At 39.5% G+C, this 22,134-nt stretch overlaps 2 protein-coding genes across 3 annotated transcripts; both read right to left on the reverse strand.

Moving 5' to 3' along the window:
- Positions 1-781: 781 nt before the first annotated feature.
- Positions 782-7,384, reverse strand: LOC148792143 (uncharacterized). Its single transcript, XM_088902979.1, has 2 exons — positions 7,287-7,384; positions 782-1,586 (listed from the first exon to the last, which is right to left on the reverse strand). Exons 1-2 carry the CDS (start codon positions 7,382-7,384, stop codon positions 977-979), a joined length of 708 nt encoding a protein of 235 aa, XP_088759105.1. The 3' UTR covers positions 782-976.
- Positions 6,538-8,947, reverse strand: LOC148792144 (transcription factor MYB1-like). Of its 2 annotated transcripts, none has more exons than XM_088904280.1 (3): positions 8,622-8,947; positions 8,388-8,517; positions 6,538-7,823 (listed from the first exon to the last, which is right to left on the reverse strand). In XM_088904280.1, the coding sequence occupies exons 1-3, from the start codon at positions 8,737-8,739 to the stop codon at positions 7,679-7,681; spliced, it is 393 nt and encodes a 130-aa protein (XP_088760406.1). In that variant the 5' UTR covers positions 8,740-8,947; the 3' UTR covers positions 6,538-7,678. The 2 variants fall into 2 exon arrangements, 1 of the variants encoding a protein (XP_088760406.1); XR_016085846.1 differs by lacking the exon at positions 6,538-7,823 and adding an exon at positions 7,845-8,282 and having other exon boundaries at positions 8,622-8,942.
- Positions 8,948-22,134: the final 13,187 nt, after the last annotated feature.

The raw sequence follows: 22,134 nt of genomic DNA on the forward strand, positions 1-22,134 counted from the left end.
TCTGGGCCAGGTTGCCAGGTCGGCGCCTGTGTTCGGGCCAGGTTGTCAGGTCGGCGGCTGTATCCGGGCCAGGTTGCCAGGTCGGTGCCTATGTCCGGGCTAGGTTGCCAGGTCGGCACCTGTGACAGGCTGATCCGGACAGGTCGCACAGGCCGCGCAGGCCGCACCAGGTCGCGCGCAGGTCGCTCGTAGGGGAATGTAATAGATCTGTTCATCTTGCCTCAACTTTTCATTTTGTGGAGAACAAAAATTATAATAATGTTATAATTTGAGTCCCATTTAGCTATAATTTAAATTCAGTTCAATTAATTTGTAGATTAATTAATTAGTAATGTTAAAGGAGTAAGGACCAGCTTCACAACATAACAAAAAAAAAGAATGCTTGAGTTGGATACTTGGATTGGTTTAGCCCAATTGGGAAAACCATAAGGCTCCTTCTGCTTCTAATTCTTTTAACAAATTAAGCCCCTACATTAATTGCACAGATTCACACTAGTATAATTCTAAAAGCAATCTTTACCAAACAAAACCCACAGCAATAACACATTTAACAAACAGATTCTACAACAAAAAGTACATAGTCAAAACCCAAAAGTAGGATTTTGCTTTTAGACTCGATAAGCACAAGAGCAAAAGCTTATCCAAACACAACCTAGATCTATCTATAAATTTAAATGCCATAATTCAAATTACAGTCCATAAGGCTATGTTTGATTTGGAACAAAAGGTAGGAAAAGGTTGAAAACCTATACAAAGTTTGTAAAGATTTCCCTACCTCCCACTTCCTTTCCCTAGCTACCTTTTACTTCAAACCAAACACACCATAAATGAAAGTAAGCACTCTACATCATTTACAATCACAAGTACTAATCTTAACTAACACTTCTATACTTAAAAGAAAAACTCTAGTAGGCATTAGGTCCTTCAAGTAACTTCAAACATCTCCCCTCCCAAATCTTCTAAGAAGTAATTTTATTCAAATAATGTCCATATCTGAAGCTAACAGGTCCCAAATGTTTTTACTGAAAGACAAGTGATCCCCCTCATCAGTAGTGCTATTTATTTCCTCATAAATGTTTCCAAACCCTGTCATTGCTGGTTGCACTTCAACCGCAAGGCTATCTTCTTCTGACCCACTGATAATGGGGCAGGTGGTGTCCACCATATCACTTTCATCTAAGACACTCTTCCACCATTGCATGAGATCATCTGTATGTGGTGGAAGATCAGGAGATGTCTCGTTAGGCATTTCTCCTGATCGATTATTTGTGCCCACAGTGGTAGAATTATCAGGGGCCGCCTTGCTAAGAATTTCTCCTGATTGGCTCGTAGCGCCCTCACTGGTAGGATCAAGCAATGGTCTGAACCATCGAGAGCTTTTTGTGAAGGTACGAGGCTGAGGTCTGATAGCTTTGATCTTCTCAACTGTGGTGTTCGCTTTCTCCTCTTCTTTGGAGACAAGCTTCAACCGCGTGTTGCAATAATTCTTTACGTCGTTCGCTGTTCTTCCGGGAAGTCTGCTGGCAATTAACGACCATCTGAGAATTAATAAAATAGAAAGATAATTTAGGTGACATTTGATAAATCTGAAATTTTAGATTTGAAAAGTTAGAAAGATAATTGTCTGAAATTTCAGGTAGGCAGGACAGTTCCTTTTCCAGTGGCCGGTCTTCTTGCAGAAGTGACAGGCATCCGATGCTTTGTCTTTCTTCTGCTTCTTGCCCTTAGTGGCTTTCTTCTGAGGCTTCTTTGCATTCCTCTTTCTCTTGCCTGTCTTGCTAGCTTCAACAAGCATAGCCACAGGCTCATCATTTCTAATCAGTTCTTCAGCTCTTTGCAACATATTGCTGAGCCTTTGCAAGCTGACATTCAACTTGTTCATGTTATAGTTCATGATGAACGGATTGAAGGAAGGAGGCAACGAATTAAGGATAGCATCTATCTGGGTCGTAAGGTCCAGACCGGATCCAAGAGCCTCCAGTTCGTTGATATATCCCATCATCCGAAGACAATGATCGTGTACTTGTTGGCCCTTGGTCATTTGTGCGGTCATGAACTGTTTCAAGACCTTTTGTCGAGTAGGACAATTCTGCTCTTCATACATCGTCCTGAGACTGTCCAATATGTCCTTGGCAAGTTCGATCTGATCGAACTGCCTCTGTATTGGGTTATCCAAGGAGGCAATGATGTAACACCGAGCAAGGGAGTTTTTCTCCTCCCATTCCTGATAGTCTCTCCTTCGGGCCTCAGAAGCCCTATCTCCCGGACGCTCCGGGGCAGGATTCTTTGCCACTTTGTCTAGCTTTTCAGAAGCTAGGACCAGCATAAGGTTCTTGTACCAGTTGGCATAGTTTGGGCCCTTCAACTTGTTGTCATCAAGCAATTTTGCAAATGATCCGTTTGCCATTTTCTGATAAAAGAGCAAACATCAGTCAACAACCTAATTTGATTCATGTTCATTTCATAGATGTGGATTTTAATCTACGTTCCATTTCCATTTATTCATCTCTGAGATTTCCCTCATTTCTCAGTGACGGAGACTACGGGTTGTCTCTGGAAATGTGGGAAATCACATAGGGTGCATGGAGCCAACTGTTTCAGCTGCATAATCCCACCACCTTTCTGTGAAGGATCATATCCACTCATCATATGAGCTTTCCCTTTGGCCTCTGTCAGACAAGGTTCAGAGCCGTTTTCAAGTAAATCTTTCTGTCCAGTGAGTGCTTACCCATCATATTCGTGAATGCCAAGGTACCGTGAGAGAGTTCCCATTTTCTGGTGAAGCCCCTCCCACATCGGTCTATGACGCCCCTATCATCTTATGAAACACTCAGACAAGCCCAACAGCAAATGGATAGCCCATTTCCTGGTGTGTTTCCTCATTACTGAATGACCCATCCTCATGCTAATGATGGAAGGTTTTAAAGAGTTCATCATATGAATCTCCCTATCACATGCACTCATATTAGCTAGAGGGAACAGTTAATTATGCCCTACTTCTTATTTTAGGTCAAACCAAAGTGGCTCCCACTGACTTTCATGAAATCAGATTTCGGTGGGCCTAAATCGGTTAGGGTTCCGCACGTAACCTCTTGATGAGGTGTGAGGCCCACCACTGAGTGAGGTCATCCAATGACCAAAAGGGACACCATGGCAATGATATGCATTCAGCCATGGTGTGCGCAAGAGCCACTGTCGATTGAGCATGGGCCAAGCACTTATGGCCCATGTACGTAGCACATCACACATCCATATATCACATGCAGGGATAAATTGATCCAATCAATTAATCATCTGTAAGGCCCATTTGAAGCCCATTTTAAATCCATAATATTAACCATTAATATTATCTAGGTATATGGGCCGAATGGTTCAACCCATATAGCTTTAAATGTTAAGTGGGCTTTTAGTAGTTTTAACTATTTAAAACTGGGCCTTTACAGGTTGGGCCGAATCAACTATTTAATTAAACATCGATCCTCAGGCCCATTAGTGGGAAAATTAGGATTGACTTTTAGCCTTGATTAAACCCTAGATTCGGTCCAAACAATTTGAACCAATCTTGGTTCGAATGGGTCTAGGGTTTGATCTTTAATTAAATCTTTAATTCAATAAAATAATCTAAAATTAAATACTGATAAAAGAAAATCAAGAATCAGTCAATCAGGGTTGTTCGCACAAACCATCTTGCAAAATAGAGGTTAGATCACAGTTTGCAGTTTCATAAACTGCAAATTGCAGATTGTAGTTCTCCCATCTGCGAAATCTCCTTTTCTGCGCCGCCATCTTCGATCCAAAATAAAATAAATAGAAATCCTATTTCTATTAATGATTACATCAGATCGAATACCTAATACATTGAGTCTAGAAAATAAAAAAAATTATTTACAGACCAAATGTAATGAATAAATCAAGAAACTACAAACCTTGCAGGTTCCTTGCGCAAACCAAGAATTCGATCTCCTCTTGTACGAACAGCCCATAAATCAAGAAAATCATAAAGAACAGTTCTAAATAATAAACAGATTTATATAAAATTAATTTCAGATTATTCGCCCATTAATTTTGGGAACAAATTTCCCAAAACCCATATCTGCGCAAATCGGGTAGAACGCCTTCTACCGATTTGCGCAGGCTCAGATCTGAAACAAATTGGTTCAAGATTTGAACCATGACTCTGATACCACTGAAGGGATGAGAGATCCATCATATGGACGCCCAAAGATTGCAGAATAAGGGGGGCGAATTTCAAAAATTTTTCTCTCCCTTCAACTGGGAATCACATTCCCTATTTTAGTAAATCATATTTTCAAGGATCATTCTTGAACCATAAACTGAACCAGATCTGAATTAAAAGGAGTAGGAGAGGATTATACCTGATACGGAGAAATAGTATCTCCCAACGAAGGTGTTCACGCCCAAGGAAGGATCCAAAGACTGCTCCCACTGAAGATGGCGCAGTGCAGGATGGAGCAGAATCAGCACTGTCCTTCTCCAAGAACTCTGTCCTTCGCAAGAATCAGTAGGATGGCACGTGAGCACAGCTTCCTATCAATTCTTTCTCAAAGAACTAATGTCAAGATCGAATATTGACTTCTCCCACAACTAGAGGTCGAACTGGCAAACAGGCGGCAAGAACAGGGAGGCGGCAAGAGAGTATTCGCAGGGTGCAGAATTCTCTCTTCTTGTGATTTCAGCACTGAAGAAAATCTGATTGTGTGTATCCTAAAGGCTGTCGCCCCCTCTTTCTTTTGTTAACCTAAAAGATCAGCTCCCTAATCCAATTAGGAGCTGCTTATCCAAATCATATTTGGATAAGACCCCTTTTAGGTGATAGGGATAAACCCTTATCTTATCTGCAGATTAGATTAGCTTTCTCCTAATCTCATTAGGAGGTTTCTAGATCTGAATCACATTCAGATCTGGACTCTATGAGTGGATAGGGTCAAGACCCTATCCTATCTGCTAATCCATCTCAGAATTCGCCCCATTATTAACTAATAAAATAGCCTAGTTCGAAATGGGCTTTAGGCCCCCATTAAGCTTATGTGCTCACCTAACCTTCCTAACTGCTGCCCAGTTGGGCTTCCTTGTATGGCGTGGGACCCAAGCATTGATCTACACATCAGCCACATGGGTTCGGCCCAACCTTTGTTACAAGGCCTGGCCGAATACACTGTTATGGACAGTGCACCCCCTGAAACCCATCAAATGGGCTCTATGGGCCCAACACTTACCCTAAGTGGTCCTTGGGCCAAGCCACCTTGTAACACCCAGGGACTGTGGGCAGATGCAAGATTAGCCCATCAGGTATTATCCTCAATGGTCTTACACTTAACCTCTCAGCCCATAATGATCATACACTGCCCGACAAGAGAGGACCTCTCCCTCGGCTGCAAGGAACATTGTTGCACTCTCTACTTATATGGATCCCGGGAATTAAAACCTTCTTGCAAACATTTTAGAAACCATAATATATATACTTTTATATCTCATAAAATATATTTTGCAAAACAAATCTCAACGGTTGAAATCGCCTGTCGGCAGTCTTGGTTTCCATCAGTGAGAGTGCATCCCCGATCATTACCTTTGTTCGACAAAGGGGCTGATCCTGTCACTATGATCACCCGCTCAGATGAATTCTCGGACTGTCCCAACATACCTAGGTTTTGACCCCCGCTAAGGATCTCACTGAATGGTACATTAAAGACAGCCCAATCCGACACCTAGTGCAGTATCATAATCGAGTCTAGGGGTCGGGTGTAACTTTCTAGTTTTGCCCATCAATCTCCAAGGTCCAGGGCAATACTAGAAATCTGGTCCAGTTCATAGATTCAATTAATTCTACACTGTATGTGCCTAGGGTCTCACCCTGGCAGCTGAGACAGGCCACCCCAACCGACTTGGTGGCACCTTAGTGTCGACCTTGTCAGGATATGTCTCCCCAGACCGACCCACTGGCTATGAACATTCTAAACTAACACGAGTCTCATTAAGTGTCCAGTTTAAGGGTATTACACAGAAACATACCAAGGGAACATGAATCAAATATGCACTTTTATTCATTTACAATAAACTCATAAAGTACATCATTCTGATTGAAGCTAAGGGCATACAAAACTGTCTAACAGAAGAAACCTAAGACCAGTGATAAAACTGTGGACATACACACAAATCTCCTTGGGCCGACCCGAAGTGGCTCTCTCATCTATTCCCCGACACCATAGCTCGAACTCCTTAGGTATACGGTAGACCTCCTGGATTCAGGCCATGTCAGTCGAGTCGAGGATAGGCTACAAGGGCCGAGTTGAACCACTCCCTAAACCTTCGCTCGAGGGCATGTCCTTCAAACTCCACATCGGCCTCAGCGGCCTCATCCGTGGAGATCTCCTAATCATTGATTTCTTGCATCACGTCATCACCCTCCTCAACCTCGGTTGCATTGGCATCGGTCTCTAGAGCCCTAACCTCGGTCGCTTCACGCTAAGGACTACCCCCCCCCCCCCCATGGTATACCTAGAGAAAAGAGAACAAAGAGAGGGCATAGTAGAAGACATCTTACCAAAGAAAAAAAGAGCTTGGGACACTTAAAAAACAATGTGGAATGATAGTTGAACTCCAAGGCACAGGTATTCTCCAAGTGGTAAAGTCAAATGGCTCGCCTACTCCCCCTTTTATAAAGGCAGCCAACTGTCTAGATCAAAGCAGATCAACGGCACCGATTTGGTGCCGCATAACCTCGGGAAGACGAAATGACACACCCGTACCCATACTAGAAACAGTGTAACTACTAATCACACCGACCCGTGTTAGAAACGATGTAGATACTAGGTCACCTGGTTTTCCTATTAAACCAACCTAATCCCGGGCTAGCTAGTCCAAACAAATTCAACTTCCTCAGCCAAAGACCGCCGAGCTCCTCTGCCTGGCCACAACTGTGCACTACACTCTTTGACTTCGGAATTGGGGAGTGGTGTTCAAGTGATTTCCTAACTAGCTAAAGGCTCCACATGGCGAGGTCTGTGGTCGTCTTCTTCAGGATACATTAGCATCGTCATCCCAAGACTAATGGAGGAGCACAACCAAGAAATGCCCCATACGAGAAAGGAAGCGGACTCCACCGAGGCAAGGGGACCCCTCGAAAACCCCGATGGACATCCTCATCCTAACAACCCTAGAAGCTCAATCCGATCAGGACACAAATGCTTGATTATAAGTAGGCATTCCCCACTCGAGGTAAAAGACTTTTGACTCTAAACTCAACTAAGCACCCTTCTTGCATTCACCTTATTCCTGACCAAATTGCACACTTTAGTTTGTCTTGACCAACCCCCGCACCAGTTACAAACTTGAGCGTTAGAGTGCTTACCAGGGAACCACTCATCAGACCTCTCACTCTCCCTGTAATTAATTACAGATCTTGGTTTATTGTTTCGTACAATTGGTAGAACTATCTAACTAGGAATATCTTACTGTAACCTCGATTCTACAACTTGTAATATCACCAAATCCATTTATTTAATTATATTCTCGTTTGGATACTTCCACGTCTATAAACTTAGTTACGTGCACCAATGTCAATCAGATGTGAGGAATGCGTACATAACTTCTCTGTTTCTAACAAAAGCATAACTTATCAATTATATATTATTATCAGCTACGTGCACAAATGTCAACTTCATGTATTGATCATTGATGACGCCATAGGCACAGGTATATAAATATTTGCAATGTTTGGATCAATAGGCATTAAGTACAGAGCCAAACTTCCACATAGCTCGGTTTCTTGTCCCCTGTGGTGACATCTTGCACTCGAAATAGACCTGTGGAAGATCAGACTCGACAATAGCAAACAAACCTTTCTTAGTAACAACAAGTGATAGAACACAATTCCAGTTGATAATCGTGTAAAAGTTGGAGAGTGGTCTAGGCTTCAGGCGTTCAATTTTAGAAGTCGGAATTATTATTGGTGGTTTTTTTTATTAGTTTCAGCTCTGCAAATTCTTATTTTTTATTTGAACGGAATAAGATGAAGAAACCCTATTCATATTTTTATTTGTATTAAAATTTTAATATATTAAAAATAGAATTGGAGGACGTTTGAAACGTCTGTCACTCCCATTGGCACATGTGAAATTTAAGCATGAGAGATTGCTGACATGGCACTCTCTGATTTGATGTACAGGAATCTCATTAGGAAGGAAGGATTATGCAATAGATCCGAGCTCCAACAAAACACATGCAGAAAACTGATAGGGCAGTGGGACTCGTTCGGAAGCTACCTACAAGACCAAGGATTAATCTCTCTCTATATATATATATATTAGTTTGGGAAATAAATGGTTGAGTTTTTCTTTATTTTTTTCTCAATATAAGTTTGGGATTACCTGTTCCCTAAGAGCTTATGAAGCCATATAATGAGATCAACTTCGTCTGAAGTGAACTGCCCCCTGTTGATACCCGGCCGGAGATAGTTCAACCATCTAAGCCTACATCTCTTTCGACATCTATTCAGCCCTGATAATAATGCAATAACAATCATGAAAGGTGGAAGAAATAAAGAAATATAAATCGATCATCAAAGAAACCATGCATGGACGAAGAACAAATAAACACAGTACCTGCTCTAAGAGGAACCTTACACCACTCCCCTTCTCCATACCTCTCAATGCACTTCCTTAGAAGAATATCTTCTTCTTCAGTCCATGCACCTTTTCTCAAACCCAAACCACAATCCATAACTTCAGAAGATCATGTCATGTGTTCTACAACTTGTAATACCATCAAACCCATTTATTTATATTCTCGTTTCAACATTTTCAGGCTTGTAATAAACTCAGCTACGTGCACATATCTCAATCACATGTGATCAGGAATGCCTACATATAGCTTCTCTGTTTCTAACAAAAAACGTAAATAATTACCTATTATTATATTATTAAGTATCATCTACCAGTCGCACTCCTTCTCCACTTATCCTCCCCAGCTTCAACTAGGAAAAATTTCGTTGAGCAAGGAATAAAATAATATCAAGAAAAAGTGAAGAGGTCCCCAAGTTCTTAACATGCATGCAAGGCTTCTCTGTTTCTAATTGGATGGACATCTATCGCATTGAATGATGTATGCCAAATGCAAATCGTCCAATATCAGAAAGGTATAATATCTTTGGTTTTTTTGGCAAAAAACAAAAAAAAGGAAAAAAGTTGAAATTTTCAACACTTTAATCGAAAAAGGATCCAAAGTCTATATTTTGATAGTGAGTTTGACACTCTTGTCCAAATTCAACAAAGTTCCAAGGGGACCAATCCCTGTCAGGATAATGGCTGTGCTACGAGCTGTGGGGAGAATAATAACGCCTAGGACCACACATAAAGATGTGTCGTGCATGGATTTGAATGGCTTCCATGCATGATTCTTGGTAGATCCGTTTGATTTAGGAGTTTTTACTGTTCAGTCCTTTTCAAGAAATTGTAGCTCCACTTTCCAGATGGGAGTAGATGTCAGTTCGGAATTGATGCTAATTTTTACGGGTGGATATGGGTGTTATAGGTGGAGAAATTTATAATTTCCAATTGTTGTAAGTTTTCAATTTAATAGTGGAATGCAGTTTACTTATCCCTTTGATTTATAGTGAGAATCGGAATTAAAACTTTTTGGAATCTAGATCGGAATGTCTATTCCCATAATCATTTGAAATTTCCATATTATATATAGAAACTTTTATTTTCAATTCTATTGCAAGTACCTTGTTTTCAATTTTATATTATTACAATTATATACATCAAAACTTAGAAAAAATAAAATTATAAAATCTTTTTCAATTTCCTATTTACCTAATTGTATATCTTGTTAATTTGTTTTAATTTAACCTATTCATTAATTTTTTTTTCATTTTTTCTAAGAAAAATTCAGCCCCAGCCTAACCCAACACGGGCCCACTTGGGCTCGTGTCGTGGCGTGGGCTGTGTTAGGCCTAACCTTTGTCTTTGTGTGGTTCCTTTTTGGTAATGCAATTAATGATGCTCATTGGTTGTTTTGTACATGAATTGGCAAACTCGATTCCTTCGTATAATGCTATGATACTATAGGAAATGGCAATTAATTGGTATGAAATAAACATGAACAAAAAATTTAGTAATTGTAGAATTTCACAAGTCGTTTACTGGACAAAGAATTGCTTCTTCATGACACCCATATCTTTGTGTTTGTTTCTTCTATAAGGGACTTATCTTCCCGGCTTTAATATCATGTTCCAAGCAAACCACTCAGCCTCCTTTGCTTTATACTTCAACCAAATGCGCCCTAAGTACTAAAACAATTTCAATATATATTTCTGATGGAATCAGTTTTGATTAGTAAATGGGTTTGTTCCAAAACAGTACAAGTAGGACTATTTTCCTTCAGTTGTACCCATGGCTTCTGGCTTCAAACACATTCACTTAGATTCAATATTGGCCATTACTGGATGATGGTTTCTCAAGTGTTATATGGTTCCAACAAGGATTAATACCATATTAAAGCGCATGTTGTCATTAATGATTAGAAATATAGGGTTGATATTATTGGAAAATCCATCTATTGAGGTGGTCATAATTACTTCTAAATATTCACAAAGTGCCTCTAAAACAAATAGGAGGCAACCAGGTGATTGCCTGTAAAAGCCCTGCCTCTGTAGGTTTTAAAGGCACATGATTGAAAATTAGAGGCAGACAAAAGAAGTGCCTCAAAAAATTGGTTTTAGAGGCACATACGATTGTTTCTGTTGAACTAACGCTAAAAGCCCTTTATAGGCAAGTAAAAATGCCTCTAAAAGTCCATTTTAGAGGCGGATTTAACTGCCTTCAATTGATTATGAGGCAACTCCATTCTATCAATGGAGTGTGCATGGAAGAATATTTGCATCCTTCATTAACAGAACAAAATTAAATTTTATTGGTGAAATATTAATTATCCGTTGGTCCTTTGATCAGAGTAGACTGGTAAAATCCCACTGGTTTTGAAAGGTCCAGGTCACTTTGTAGGTCTCATTGATTAGATTAGTTAGTAAAGGGTTTTGAAAATGATGTGGTTTGGTGGAACAACCTTTCTTGTATTGAACGCTTTATTTCTGATTTCTGTTAGTGTTTAGTTTTTTTTTTCTTCATTTATAAAAAAAAAAGAAAAATCAATTTGTAGGTCTTTCATGCATCTGGTATAGCATGGGCATTGAACATGCACTTTACCAGTAGGGAACTCTCCCAATATGTAGCCCTTATAGATGTCTTAAAACCCATGTGCCTTCAGACCCATGTGTAAAAGAAGAATGAACATCCATCATACCTTAATGTTCTTTATGTCAAGATGTATCTCATTTTAAGATTATTTTCAATTCTACAAATAATTTGGTGCAAGTTAAAAGGCATCAATGGTGCAACTCAAAAGACCAAAAGGATGTCTAGTGGCAATTGGCAATAGACGAAGTAAAGTTGATGCTATTTGCTTACACAACCAGCAAATATCAAATACTAGGGGTAATGCTTGACTAAGTTGTGTAGTCTCCGTTTAAAGAAATAGGGTAGTGGAAGCAATATACAGTAATATATTACTCTATTCAGATATTGATCTCCTCCTAATGGAGCTAAAATCAAACTTAAATATTATGGCTCTTCACTCGGGAACTCAGGGTCTCTCTTTTTTTTTTTTTTTTTAATAGAAACCAAGAGGGGCTACACAAGATGGGGGTAGCGCGTCCCCATAAATTAGATTTACAAATACAAGCTAGATAGATTCCAAGGAATATCACTAAGATTGAGACTTATTGTACCCTGTAGGGATGAAAAGGCTTGATTGGCGAGCCAGTCTGCCGCTTGATTAGCTTCCCAAAAGATGTGATTGTAGACCAAGTCTTCATTTGCTCGATTCTTCAAATTCAAACACTCTTTCAATGATGTTCCAAAGGTTTCAGGGGGGGTCGATGAGTCGTTTCAGACAAGAAATCACAATCAAGGATTCTCCTTCAATGATGATGGAATGGCTTGGGAAATTCATTGCCAAGTTGTAGGCCTCCCACATGGCCCAAGCTTCCGCCAAGTTGATTGTCATAGAACCTAAGTGGTAAGCCTTGTAATCTACTACCTTACCCATGAAGTTCCTAGCTATGGCTGCGGCTGAGCACAACCCATTGTTTAGCCGGGACGCATCGAAGTTAATTTTGATAGTACCAATTTTTGGAGTTTGCCACATGATATATTTGCACAACTTATGGGAATCCACACCATTAGTCTTCAAATTGGTTTCATAGTATTCCGAAAAGGCCGATAGAGCTCTTTCAATCACCACTTGAATAAGGGTTGACGCATTGTTAAAGGATTTTTTGTTTCTATTTTTCCAGATGTACCATAATAAGAATGCACACTTTTCTATTTCATTGTTTCCTCCATTTGAATTTTTCTTACCAATTTTTAGCCACCAATCTTCCAATGAAATATTAAATCCTAAAGGACCCTCCAAAATGGGATTTATTGCATCCAAAATTTGTTCAACAACTGTACAATTTTTAAAAATATGATCCACATCCTCGTTATCTCCACAAAACTACATTTTCCATCCACACTTAAACCTCTATTTTGCAAAAGCAATTTAGTTGGGAGTCTTTTATTAAGCAGGAGATAGAAAAAAGTTTTCAATTTTGGTGGACAATTAATTTTCCAAACAGTCGAATTCCACTTTGGGTTCAACTCTTCATGAATAGACAAGTTATATTTTAATTTATAAGTAGACTTAATTGATAATTTTCTATCACAGCTAAGTCTCCACACTAATTTATCTTCTTTTTTATTTGAGGGGATAAAGATAGATTTTATTTTCCCCCAAATATTCAAAGGAACCAAGCTACAAATTCTATTTTCAATCCATACACTCCTATTCTGATCAATAACCTCACTAAGAAGGAGATTATCATTTTCAATCCTATCAGGAGGAATAATTTGGTCCAAAGAGGTGTTGCCAACCCATGTATCTTTCCAAAACTTGATAGATTTGCCATTGTTAATTTCCCAACCTAACCCTTTTTTAAGGAGATCTCTCCCCTTAAGGATACCTCTCCAAGCCCATGATATACCTTTATTTTCCTTCACATTCCAAAAGCCCTCCTTCTGAAGGTACTTTGTTTTAATAATTTTCCAACCCAACTTTGCTAAGTTGGCTTCATTAACCCAATGGAGATTTTTTAGCCCCAAACCACCCTAACATTTAGGGGTACAAGCTTGTTCCAACCAATTAAATGAACCAGCCTTTTTTCACTAAAATTTGTCCATACGAAGTTCCTTAGGCTTTTATCAATTTCATCAATGATATTTTGGGGAAACTTGAAAAAACTCATGAGAAATTGCGGCATTGTATTCGTTGTAGCATTCAGAAGGGCCATTCTACCTGCCAAGGATAAAGTGTTTTTTTTTCCAGCTTGCCAGTTTGTTATTAATCCTTTCCTTAAGATTCAAGAATGTGCTCTTTGAAACTCTACCATTTATTATGGGGGCTCCCAAATAAATATCAGACTTTGCTTGTATTTGGATCTTCAGAATTTTTGCTATGATTTTTTGGAATCTCATTGGCGTGTTTTTCGAGAATTGGAGTGTAGATTTTGAAAATTTTGGGCACTAGCCAAACGCCCCAGCAAAACTAATGAGAATGTCTTTTATTTTCAAACATCCTGTAATCGAGGTCTCAGAGAATATCATATCAGGTCTCTCTAAATAGGTAGAGGGTTTAGAAACAACAGAACGGGTCTGCTAATAGTTTTCTTGGAACCAGCTGATCTTGAGGAACTCAGTAGAGGGAAAAAAACCTCTCTTAACTGTCTAGAGTTCAACTGTAATTCCATGTGCTCTAGGTAGGTGGTGTACGCAAACTCCATTTAATCATTGAATGGGACTGTTTAATCTAAAAATGGATTCAAAGATTTATTTTTTTTATCAATAACACACTTTATTAAATTCATTAAAACTTTCAATGATAATTACAAAGAGGAAGACAAACTTTCTTATCTTCCAGCTATAACTTGATCCCAAGAGAAAGAAGAAGGAAAAGAGAAACAAAAGGAGAAACAGAAAAAATAATTACAACTGTGCCCAAAACATTGACTCCCTCTTCACCCCTTGTTTAGCTAACCCATCAGCAAAAGAATTAGTTGATTTTTTTACCAAACTAATTTTAACCTCCATTTCTCGAGCTAGCCATCTAAATTTCCTCCTCATATTGATGTAATTCCATAAGCCACTATAATCTTTATTCATCCGTCCAACCACCACCTCCAAGTCCCCTTCAATTACAAGTTTTATGATATTCATCTCCCTGGCTTTCTAGATTCCTTCCATAACCGCATGGATCTCGGCTCTAAGAGAGTCACCCACTCCAATTAGGCCTGAGAACATGGCAGAAACAACCCCATTCTCATCCCTGAAAACACCCCAACCCCTGATTGTCCAGGATTCCCTCTACAGCTCCCATCAAAACTTAGTTTTATGAAACCAGGGGGGGGGGGAGTCCAAGACTCATTCATCACTATTTTGGTCTAGGTACTGTTAGCAATCTCACCCCAATTCCTCAACATGTCATCCACTGTACTGTTAGCAATCTGTGAATAGCTCTAGTGATTTCATCCACTGTACTACGCTTGTAAGGATCAAAGCCCTCAATTCATTAGTACTCTCTACTTCAGAGAAAATCCTGGCATTTCTTTCTTCCCATAAGGACCAACAAACCGCAACCCTCAGTCCTCTCCACATAATCCTGCCCCTTTTCATGTGCCACTTGAAAAAAAAAGGAGAAAACAAATTTTGCAAATTTGATGGAGGGTTCCAACTACACCCTAATAGGGAGAGAGCCCACTCCCAAATAGACTTTGCATATTGGCAAGACACCAGTAGGTGAAAAACTCATCTCCCCATCAGATTTACAAAGAACACACCAATGAGGGAACAAACAAGTATTGGGTCTCTTCTTTTGGAGCAAATTACTATTGTTGAATCTTTCTAGAAAGGCTTCCTAGCAAAAACTACCAATCCTAGGAAGGATTGCTTTGCACCAAACCTCATGAATAGGAAAAGGGAGGGCTATAGGACTAGTAGACTGGTTTAAAACTTTGAATAAAGAGGCACAGGAGAAAGAACTAGTAGGGGTGGGAGTCCAAATTCTAGAGTCCACCTTAGTAGGGTCTAAGAAAATATTGTCAAGAAGCTAAATGAGACTCGAAATGTTGTCAAGGTCGGAGTCTTTTATAGCCATTCTCAAACCCAAATGCCACCCAAACCAAGAAGTGGAAGAGGAGGGGGTTATGAAGGAGGAAATTAGCTCATTTTTAAGGTTAGAGAGGGCATATAAAGAAGGAAATTGGTCCTTTAGAGGGGCATTCCCCACCCAAGTTTGTTCCCAAAATTTTATAGCATTACCTGAATTCAAGTCATACCTGATAAGAGGAAAAAAAATGGTAATAACTCATGAATGGCCTTCCAAGGTGAAGCACATGTAGTCCTAGCTCGGATTCCAGCATCCCATCCATTTAGCTCCAGCCCATGTATGCTGACCACTATCTTGGCTCATAACTTCTCCTTCTCTAGTGAAAATCTCCACAACCATTTCCCCAACAAGGCCAAATTCCTTTTTCTAATGTTCTTGAGCCCCAAACCACCACTATTTTACTCCAGGCCACCACTTTCAGGATTTTGAATACTGAAAGGAAATAAATAGGTAAATTTGCTAGAGTATCCTTAATCAGTGTTATCCTCCCACCCATAGAAAGGTAATTCCTTTTCTAAGACACAAGTTTCTTTCCCATCGGATTCCAGAATCTCTCTCTCTCTCTCTTTGGGTTATCACCCAATGGCAACCCCAAATAATTCAAAGGCCACTCTGAGACTTCACACCCTAGCACTTCTGCAGTCTTCCGGATCTCACCTTCCCCCATATTCACACCTACTACACAACTTTTCTCAAAGTCCACCTTCAAGTTTGACATTTGTTCAAAGAGTTGTATCACCAATTTCAAGTTCCTTATATACCTCATATTTCCCTTTTCACAAAATAAAATCATGTCATTTGCAAACTATAGATGGGTGTGGGGGGTATCCTCCCTTCCAACTCTCCAGCCTCTAATAAGACCCCTAGAATCTACTCTATAAATTAATTTCCCCAGAATATCAGCAATCAATGTGAACCGGAAGGGAGGCAGGGGGTCTCCTTGTCTTACACCCCTGATGGCTGGGAAGAAGTCAACCATTGCCCCCCCGTTCACTAGTGCCGAGTAATGACAATTATGAACACACCCCATAATCCATTTGCACCATCTAGCCCCAAATCCAAATTTGGTCATAACTTTCCTAAAAAATTCTTATTCCACCAAGTCATATGCCTTTTTTAGATCCAGCTTATAGACTACTCCCTTCTTTCTATCATTCCTGAAATTCTCGACACTCTCATTAGCAATTAGAATTTGATCTGTTATTTGTCTTCCACTCACAAAAGCTCCTTGATTTGGTATGATAATATTTGGCAACACTTCCTTCAATCTCAGAGACAATACCTTTTCAAGGATCTCATACAAGCTATTTACCAAGCTGATTGGCTTGAAATCCTTTGGGTGCAATGTATCTTTCTTTTCTGGAACCAATGCTAGAAAGGTCATCTTTCACCGTATTCCAACAATCTTGGTAAAAAGCCATTATGAAGCCATTCGGTCCTGGAGCTTTTGTTCTACCCATAGAGAAAATAACCTCCTTAATCTCTTCCAAATCAAACCTTCTCTCCAGCCTTCTCCTGTTATCATTTCCTACATCTCGCGAATCCAACCCTTCTAATAACACCCTCTACTTACAAGCCTTCTTAGAATTGATTTAAAGTGTCCAAAAAAAGCTCTTGCAATATCATCTTGTTGTATTAACTCAACTCTATCTATCTCTAGTTTGGAGACAGAATTTCTCCTTCTCCTCCCATTTTCCAAAGAATGAAAGAAACTGGTATTTCTATCTCTCTCTTGTAGCCATTTACATCTATATTTTTGCCTCCAGCTAATTTTCTCTTTATGTAGGCAGTCCTCAAGCTAACTTCTCAAATCTCTTCTTTGTTCCTTGTCTGCCTCTCCAAAGTCTCCCCTTTCTTCTTTCAAGTCAAGGCTCTCAATCTTGTCCAACAAGGTTCTCTTCCTTTCTTCAAGCCTTCCAAACTCCAATTGATTCCACTCCTTGATCTTTGCTTTCAAGAATTGTAGTTTCCTATGGAACCTTATTCCTTCCTAATCCATCACTGAGTTGCACTCATACCACCACTCCCTTACTCTTTTAGTGAATCCAGGATGGAGCAATCCCATATTCTCAAACCTAAAGGGGATAGGTCCACCATTGCTCCTTTCCTCCTTGCAAATCACTATAGGCCGATGGTTAGAGGTCAATCTTGGAAGAGCCCTAGAGTCTAGATTTCCCCAGTGTTCTTCCCAATCCAAAGAGAATATAAACCTATCCAATTTGGAGCAGGTGGGCCTCAATTGGAGATTTGTCCAAGTGAATGTCTTATGGGCTAATGGTATCTCTTTGAGTTCAAAGGCATCCACAAACTGAAGTCCCCACCCACGCACCAAGGCTGACACTGATGGCATCTCTTTGGTTTCCTCCGTAAATCTAACCACATTGAAGTCCCCACCCACGCAATAAGGTATTAGACAGTGTATACCCTTAGCTCCAATCAGAATGATGTACCTTATGACATTTAATGTAAATGAATAAAGTACATATTTGATTCATGTTATTATGGTGTGTTTCTGTGTAATACCCTTAAACTGGACACATATGAGACTCGTGTTAGTTGAGAATCTTTACAGTCGTTGGATAGATCTAGGGAGATTTATCCTGCTAAGGCTAACACTGATGTGCCGCTAAGTTGGTTGGAGTGGCTTGTCTTAGCTGCCAGGGTGAGACCTGAGGTACATGCAGTGTGGGTTTTCTTGAAACCCTGAACCGGATCAGAATTCCAGTATTGCCCTGGACCTTGGAGATAGATGGGCAAAATTGGAATGTTACACCTAACCCCTAGACTCGATTATGATACTACACTAGGTGTCGGATTGGGCTGTCTTTGATATGCCAATCAGTGAGATCCTTAGAGGGGGTCAAAACCTAGGTATGTTAGGAGAGTCTGAGAATTCATCTGAGTAGGTGATCATAGTGACGTGATCATCCCCTTTGTCGGACAAAGTGAATGATCGGGGATGCACTATCTCTGATGGAAACCAAAACTGTCGACAGTCGATTTCAACCGTTGAAATTTGTTTTGTAAAATTTATATATATATATATATATATATATATATATATATATATACGTTATGGTTTCAAAATATTTGCAAAAGGTTTTAATTCCCGGGATCCATGTGAGTAGAGAGTGCAGCATTGTACATTGCAGCCGAGGGAGAGGTCCTCTCTTGTTGGGTAGTGTTTGATCATTATGGGCTGAGAGGTTAAGTGTAAGACCATTGAGGGTAAACTTGATGGGCTAATCTTGCATCTGCCCACAGTCCTTGGGCTTTTATAAGGTGGCTTGACCCAATGACCATTTAGTGTAAATGTTGGGCCCATTAAGAGCCCATGGTGATGGACTCAGGGGTTCACTGTCTCCTACAGTGAATTCGGTCAGGCCTTGTAACAGAGGTTGGGCTGAACCCATGTGGCAAATGTGTAGATCAATGTTTGGGTCCCACGCAATACAAGGATATCCAACTGGGTAGTAGTTTGGAGGTTAAGTGAGCACATAAATTTAATGGGCCTAAAGCCCAATTCGAACTAACTTAATAAGATTAATTAAAGAGGGGCGATTTTGGGATTTAGATCAGTAGATAGGATAAAGGATTATCCCTATCCACTCAGAGAGTCCAGATCCAAATAGAGATTTGGATCAAGAAACTCCTAATTAGATTAGGAGGGCTGATCTTTATCTACAGATAAGATAAGGGATTATCCTTATCTCTTAAAGAGAGTCCAGATCCAAATACAAGATTTGGATTAGGAAACTCCTAATGGGATTAGGAGATTCTCTCTTTAAGGCTATAAATAGGGGAGCAGGGCGAACTTCCAGTTCATCCTCCAGTTTATTGATTCAAGAGAGAAGACAACATACAATTGGACTGCCTCTATCTTCTGCTCTTGCCTTCTCCTGCTATTGTCGCAACAACCAGTTTGATCTCCACTCTGGGAGCGATCAAGAAAAGGTTCTTGATATCATCTTTTGGCAGAAAAGGTGATCTGAAGTCGTGTTCACTCGCCCTCCATCAGATTCTTGCTGAAGAATCAGGTTCTTACTGAAGAGCCATCCTGTTAATTCTGCTTTATCTTGCATCGTGTCATCTTCAGTAGAAGCAGTCTTTGGATTCATCCTTGGGCATGAACACCTTCATTGGAGGTTACTATTACTTCGTATCAGGTATAACCCTCCACTCCCTTTTGGTTTCAAATCTGGTCTGTTTTAAGTTCAAGATTGATCATTGAAAATGCAGTTTTCTAAAATAGGGAATGTGATTCCCACATGGGAGAGAGAGAAATTTTTGAAATTTCCCCCAACCTACCTACAGGGTTCGGCCATCCATATGATGAATCTCTCATCCCTTCACAAGGCCCATCCCAAAGTCCTCTAATATCAGTTAATTCTTTCCACAATTCATTTCGTTCTCTATAATTATTTGGCCCATAAACATTTGTGAGCACCCACACAAAATCATCCTCTTATTGCTTGAACTTCACTGAGATTGAGTATTTTCCAATCAGTTCCTCCAGACCTTCCACCACACTCTTTTTTCCACATTGTCACTATCCCCCCTAAAGCACCCCAAGAAGGAGTAGCCACCAAACTAATCCCCCTGGCTTTCCAAATACTTCTTACCCATTTATTATTAAACTCCATTCTCTTGGATTCCTACAATAATACAATGTATGAATCATAACACAATTGAAGATAAATGTGTTAGTGTCACTAGAATGGGTGACAACAAAGAGATGAGAGGGAAGTATAAATGTTCAAGAAAGTAATATTCAAGTATAATTATTGTCCACCTTTTCTTCTATACTTGTTAACACCTTGACTCCGGGATTACAATGCCATGTGAATGATTGGTATGCATACATATAATCCCTGTGTACCTAATGTATGTATCATATGCCATCATATCTTGGAATATATACATAGATAACCAGCTTTTTCTAACTTCACCTTGTGCTTTTCACAGCTGCTTGCAACAGGGTCTACAGATAATGGAAATACTTAATCTTCTTCAGAGAGGCTATTATTTCTGATAAGTTGGATAGGCACCTAACTAGTATTCTTACTCGTATGCAGGTGAAACTTTGGGATCTTTCAATAACCAACCTTCATGTGTTGCATCCACGAATCCCAAAGCTATAAGTGACCATTGAGCTCAATGTAATGTTGAAAACCCACTTTCTGATCTAGGGACAAGTCTGTTATTCTTAATGATTTAAGGCCTGTGATTTTATTATTTATTCATTTCAAGACCCAAGAGCTTGAGCACAATCTATTGCTTGCTGTCTAAGCCGTGAACCCATATTTACCTTTCTCAAGCCGTAAACACGAAAGGTATTTTGTACCGATACACCTCTCTGCCAATACACAGAGGTGTCTAATTCAAGGTATTAAAGCATTTTTTATTTACTTTTCTTTTCATCTATGCTGAGTTCATAGTACTCTTAATGAACATGCTTTTCCCTATTGATGTAGGGAGATATGAAATTTGTTGAGGTTGTTAAAAAGATTGGGAGCAAAAATGACAAGTTAAATACTCCTCATTCTAGGACCACTTGTGTGCCATTCATGTAAACATGAATAAAATGCCCGATGTAAATTCCAAGAATCATTTGATTTGATGTTTCAGGCTTTAGTTTCATAATTAAAGAAATACTGTTTTATTAAAAAATCATGCATTTGTTTTATTAATTTTATGCTTTATGTTTCAGTAGGTGTCAACTGGAATTCTTATTTAAAAAAAAAAAAATTAAAAACCTAAGCCGGTGGTCAAACAAACTGCCTCTTTGGCAAATCATTATAATTAAACCGGCGGTTTATATAACGTTTACGACAGTGGTCCAAACCACCACCTTTGACGAAATAAAACATTAATGGCAGCGATTTAATTAGATGAAAATTTAGTCTAAGCTGGTGGTTAAGACTGTCGGATTTGATTATAAAATTTAGCTACGGTGGCAGTTTATGGAAGTAACAAATGAATCTAAGCCAGTGGTCAAGGCCGCCTGTCCTAGCGGTTTGGGCTACCACTGTGCATTATATAAGCCGATGGTTCTCTAAAAACCGCCAGCAAATGTATGGTTGGACCAGGTCCCTAGGACGGCGGTCATTGTATTCTACACTGGCGTCCATGACTTAGGGCGACACAACAATAGAAAGCAGCCACTGAACCGCCGGCTCACATCTATGCTGGCGGTTTAAAAGGCTAAGCCGGTGGTTTAGTAAAGCGCCAGGCTAGCTCGTTTTTCTTATAGTGATTATTTGTCCGTTAGTCATCCAATTATCAATTCAGAAGAGAAAATTTTCCATTTTTAAGGACCATTGAATCCATTTTCCCTACTTCCCCTATCCCAAAAGATCCCGTGTTTGGTTTGAGCTTTAAAATTATTAGGGTAAATTAAAATTTCCCTATTTCTGCAACATGCTTTTAACCTTCCCCACCCACACTTCCAAAAATTTCTTTCTTGTGCATACTTCAGAGAAGTTATACAATAAGTAGACCTATTCCGTCGTCAATTTGACAGAGATGGGACAATGAAATTACTCTTATGGGCAGAAAAATACCATATTTGAAGGAGATGCAACTTTATCCTTCTATTGTACCAAAGAAAGAAATCCCACTTGCCTCTCCAAGTTTACGTTGCTTAAACTCCACTTTCCTTTGTTATTTGCAAAACCAAGCTTTTTAATTTGTAAGAGACATTTTAGGGGCATTTCCACGGATAAACACTATTGTCACATCTATGCAGCATCATTATTTTCAGCTAGCTAGTTTCTAATTAATTTAGGCTTAGTTTGGAAGGAGTATAAATACAAATATGTAAAGTGTAAATACATACAAAATGCAAGGTTTTGCACT

The sequence above is a fragment of the Nelumbo nucifera genome, chromosome 4 (assembly GCF_055504915.1).
Source record: "Nelumbo nucifera cultivar China Antique chromosome 4, China Antique-T2T, whole genome shotgun sequence".
Taxonomy (NCBI): domain Eukaryota; kingdom Viridiplantae; phylum Streptophyta; class Magnoliopsida; order Proteales; family Nelumbonaceae; genus Nelumbo; species Nelumbo nucifera.

Excerpts from the sequence above, each read along its gene's own strand:
- LOC148792143 (XM_088902979.1), bottom strand. The coding sequence starts at position 7,384 with ATGAGTGGTTCCCTGGTAAGCACTCTAACGCTCAAGTTTGTAACTGGT. Across the intron at positions 1,587-7,286 it reads GCAATTTGGTCAGGAATAAG|ATTTATCAAATGTCACCTAA; the intron begins GTGAATGCAAGA and ends CTAAAATTTCAG.
- LOC148792144 (XM_088904280.1), bottom strand. The coding sequence starts at position 8,739 with ATGGATTGTGGTTTGGGTTTGAGAAAAGGTGCATGGACTGAAGAAGAA. Across the intron at positions 8,518-8,621 it reads TAAGGTTCCTCTTAGAGCAG|GGCTGAATAGATGTCGAAAG; the intron begins GTACTGTGTTTA and ends CATTATTATCAG. Across the intron at positions 7,824-8,387 it reads CATAAGCTCTTAGGGAACAG|GTCTATTTCGAGTGCAAGAT; the intron begins GTAATCCCAAAC and ends GATCTTCCACAG.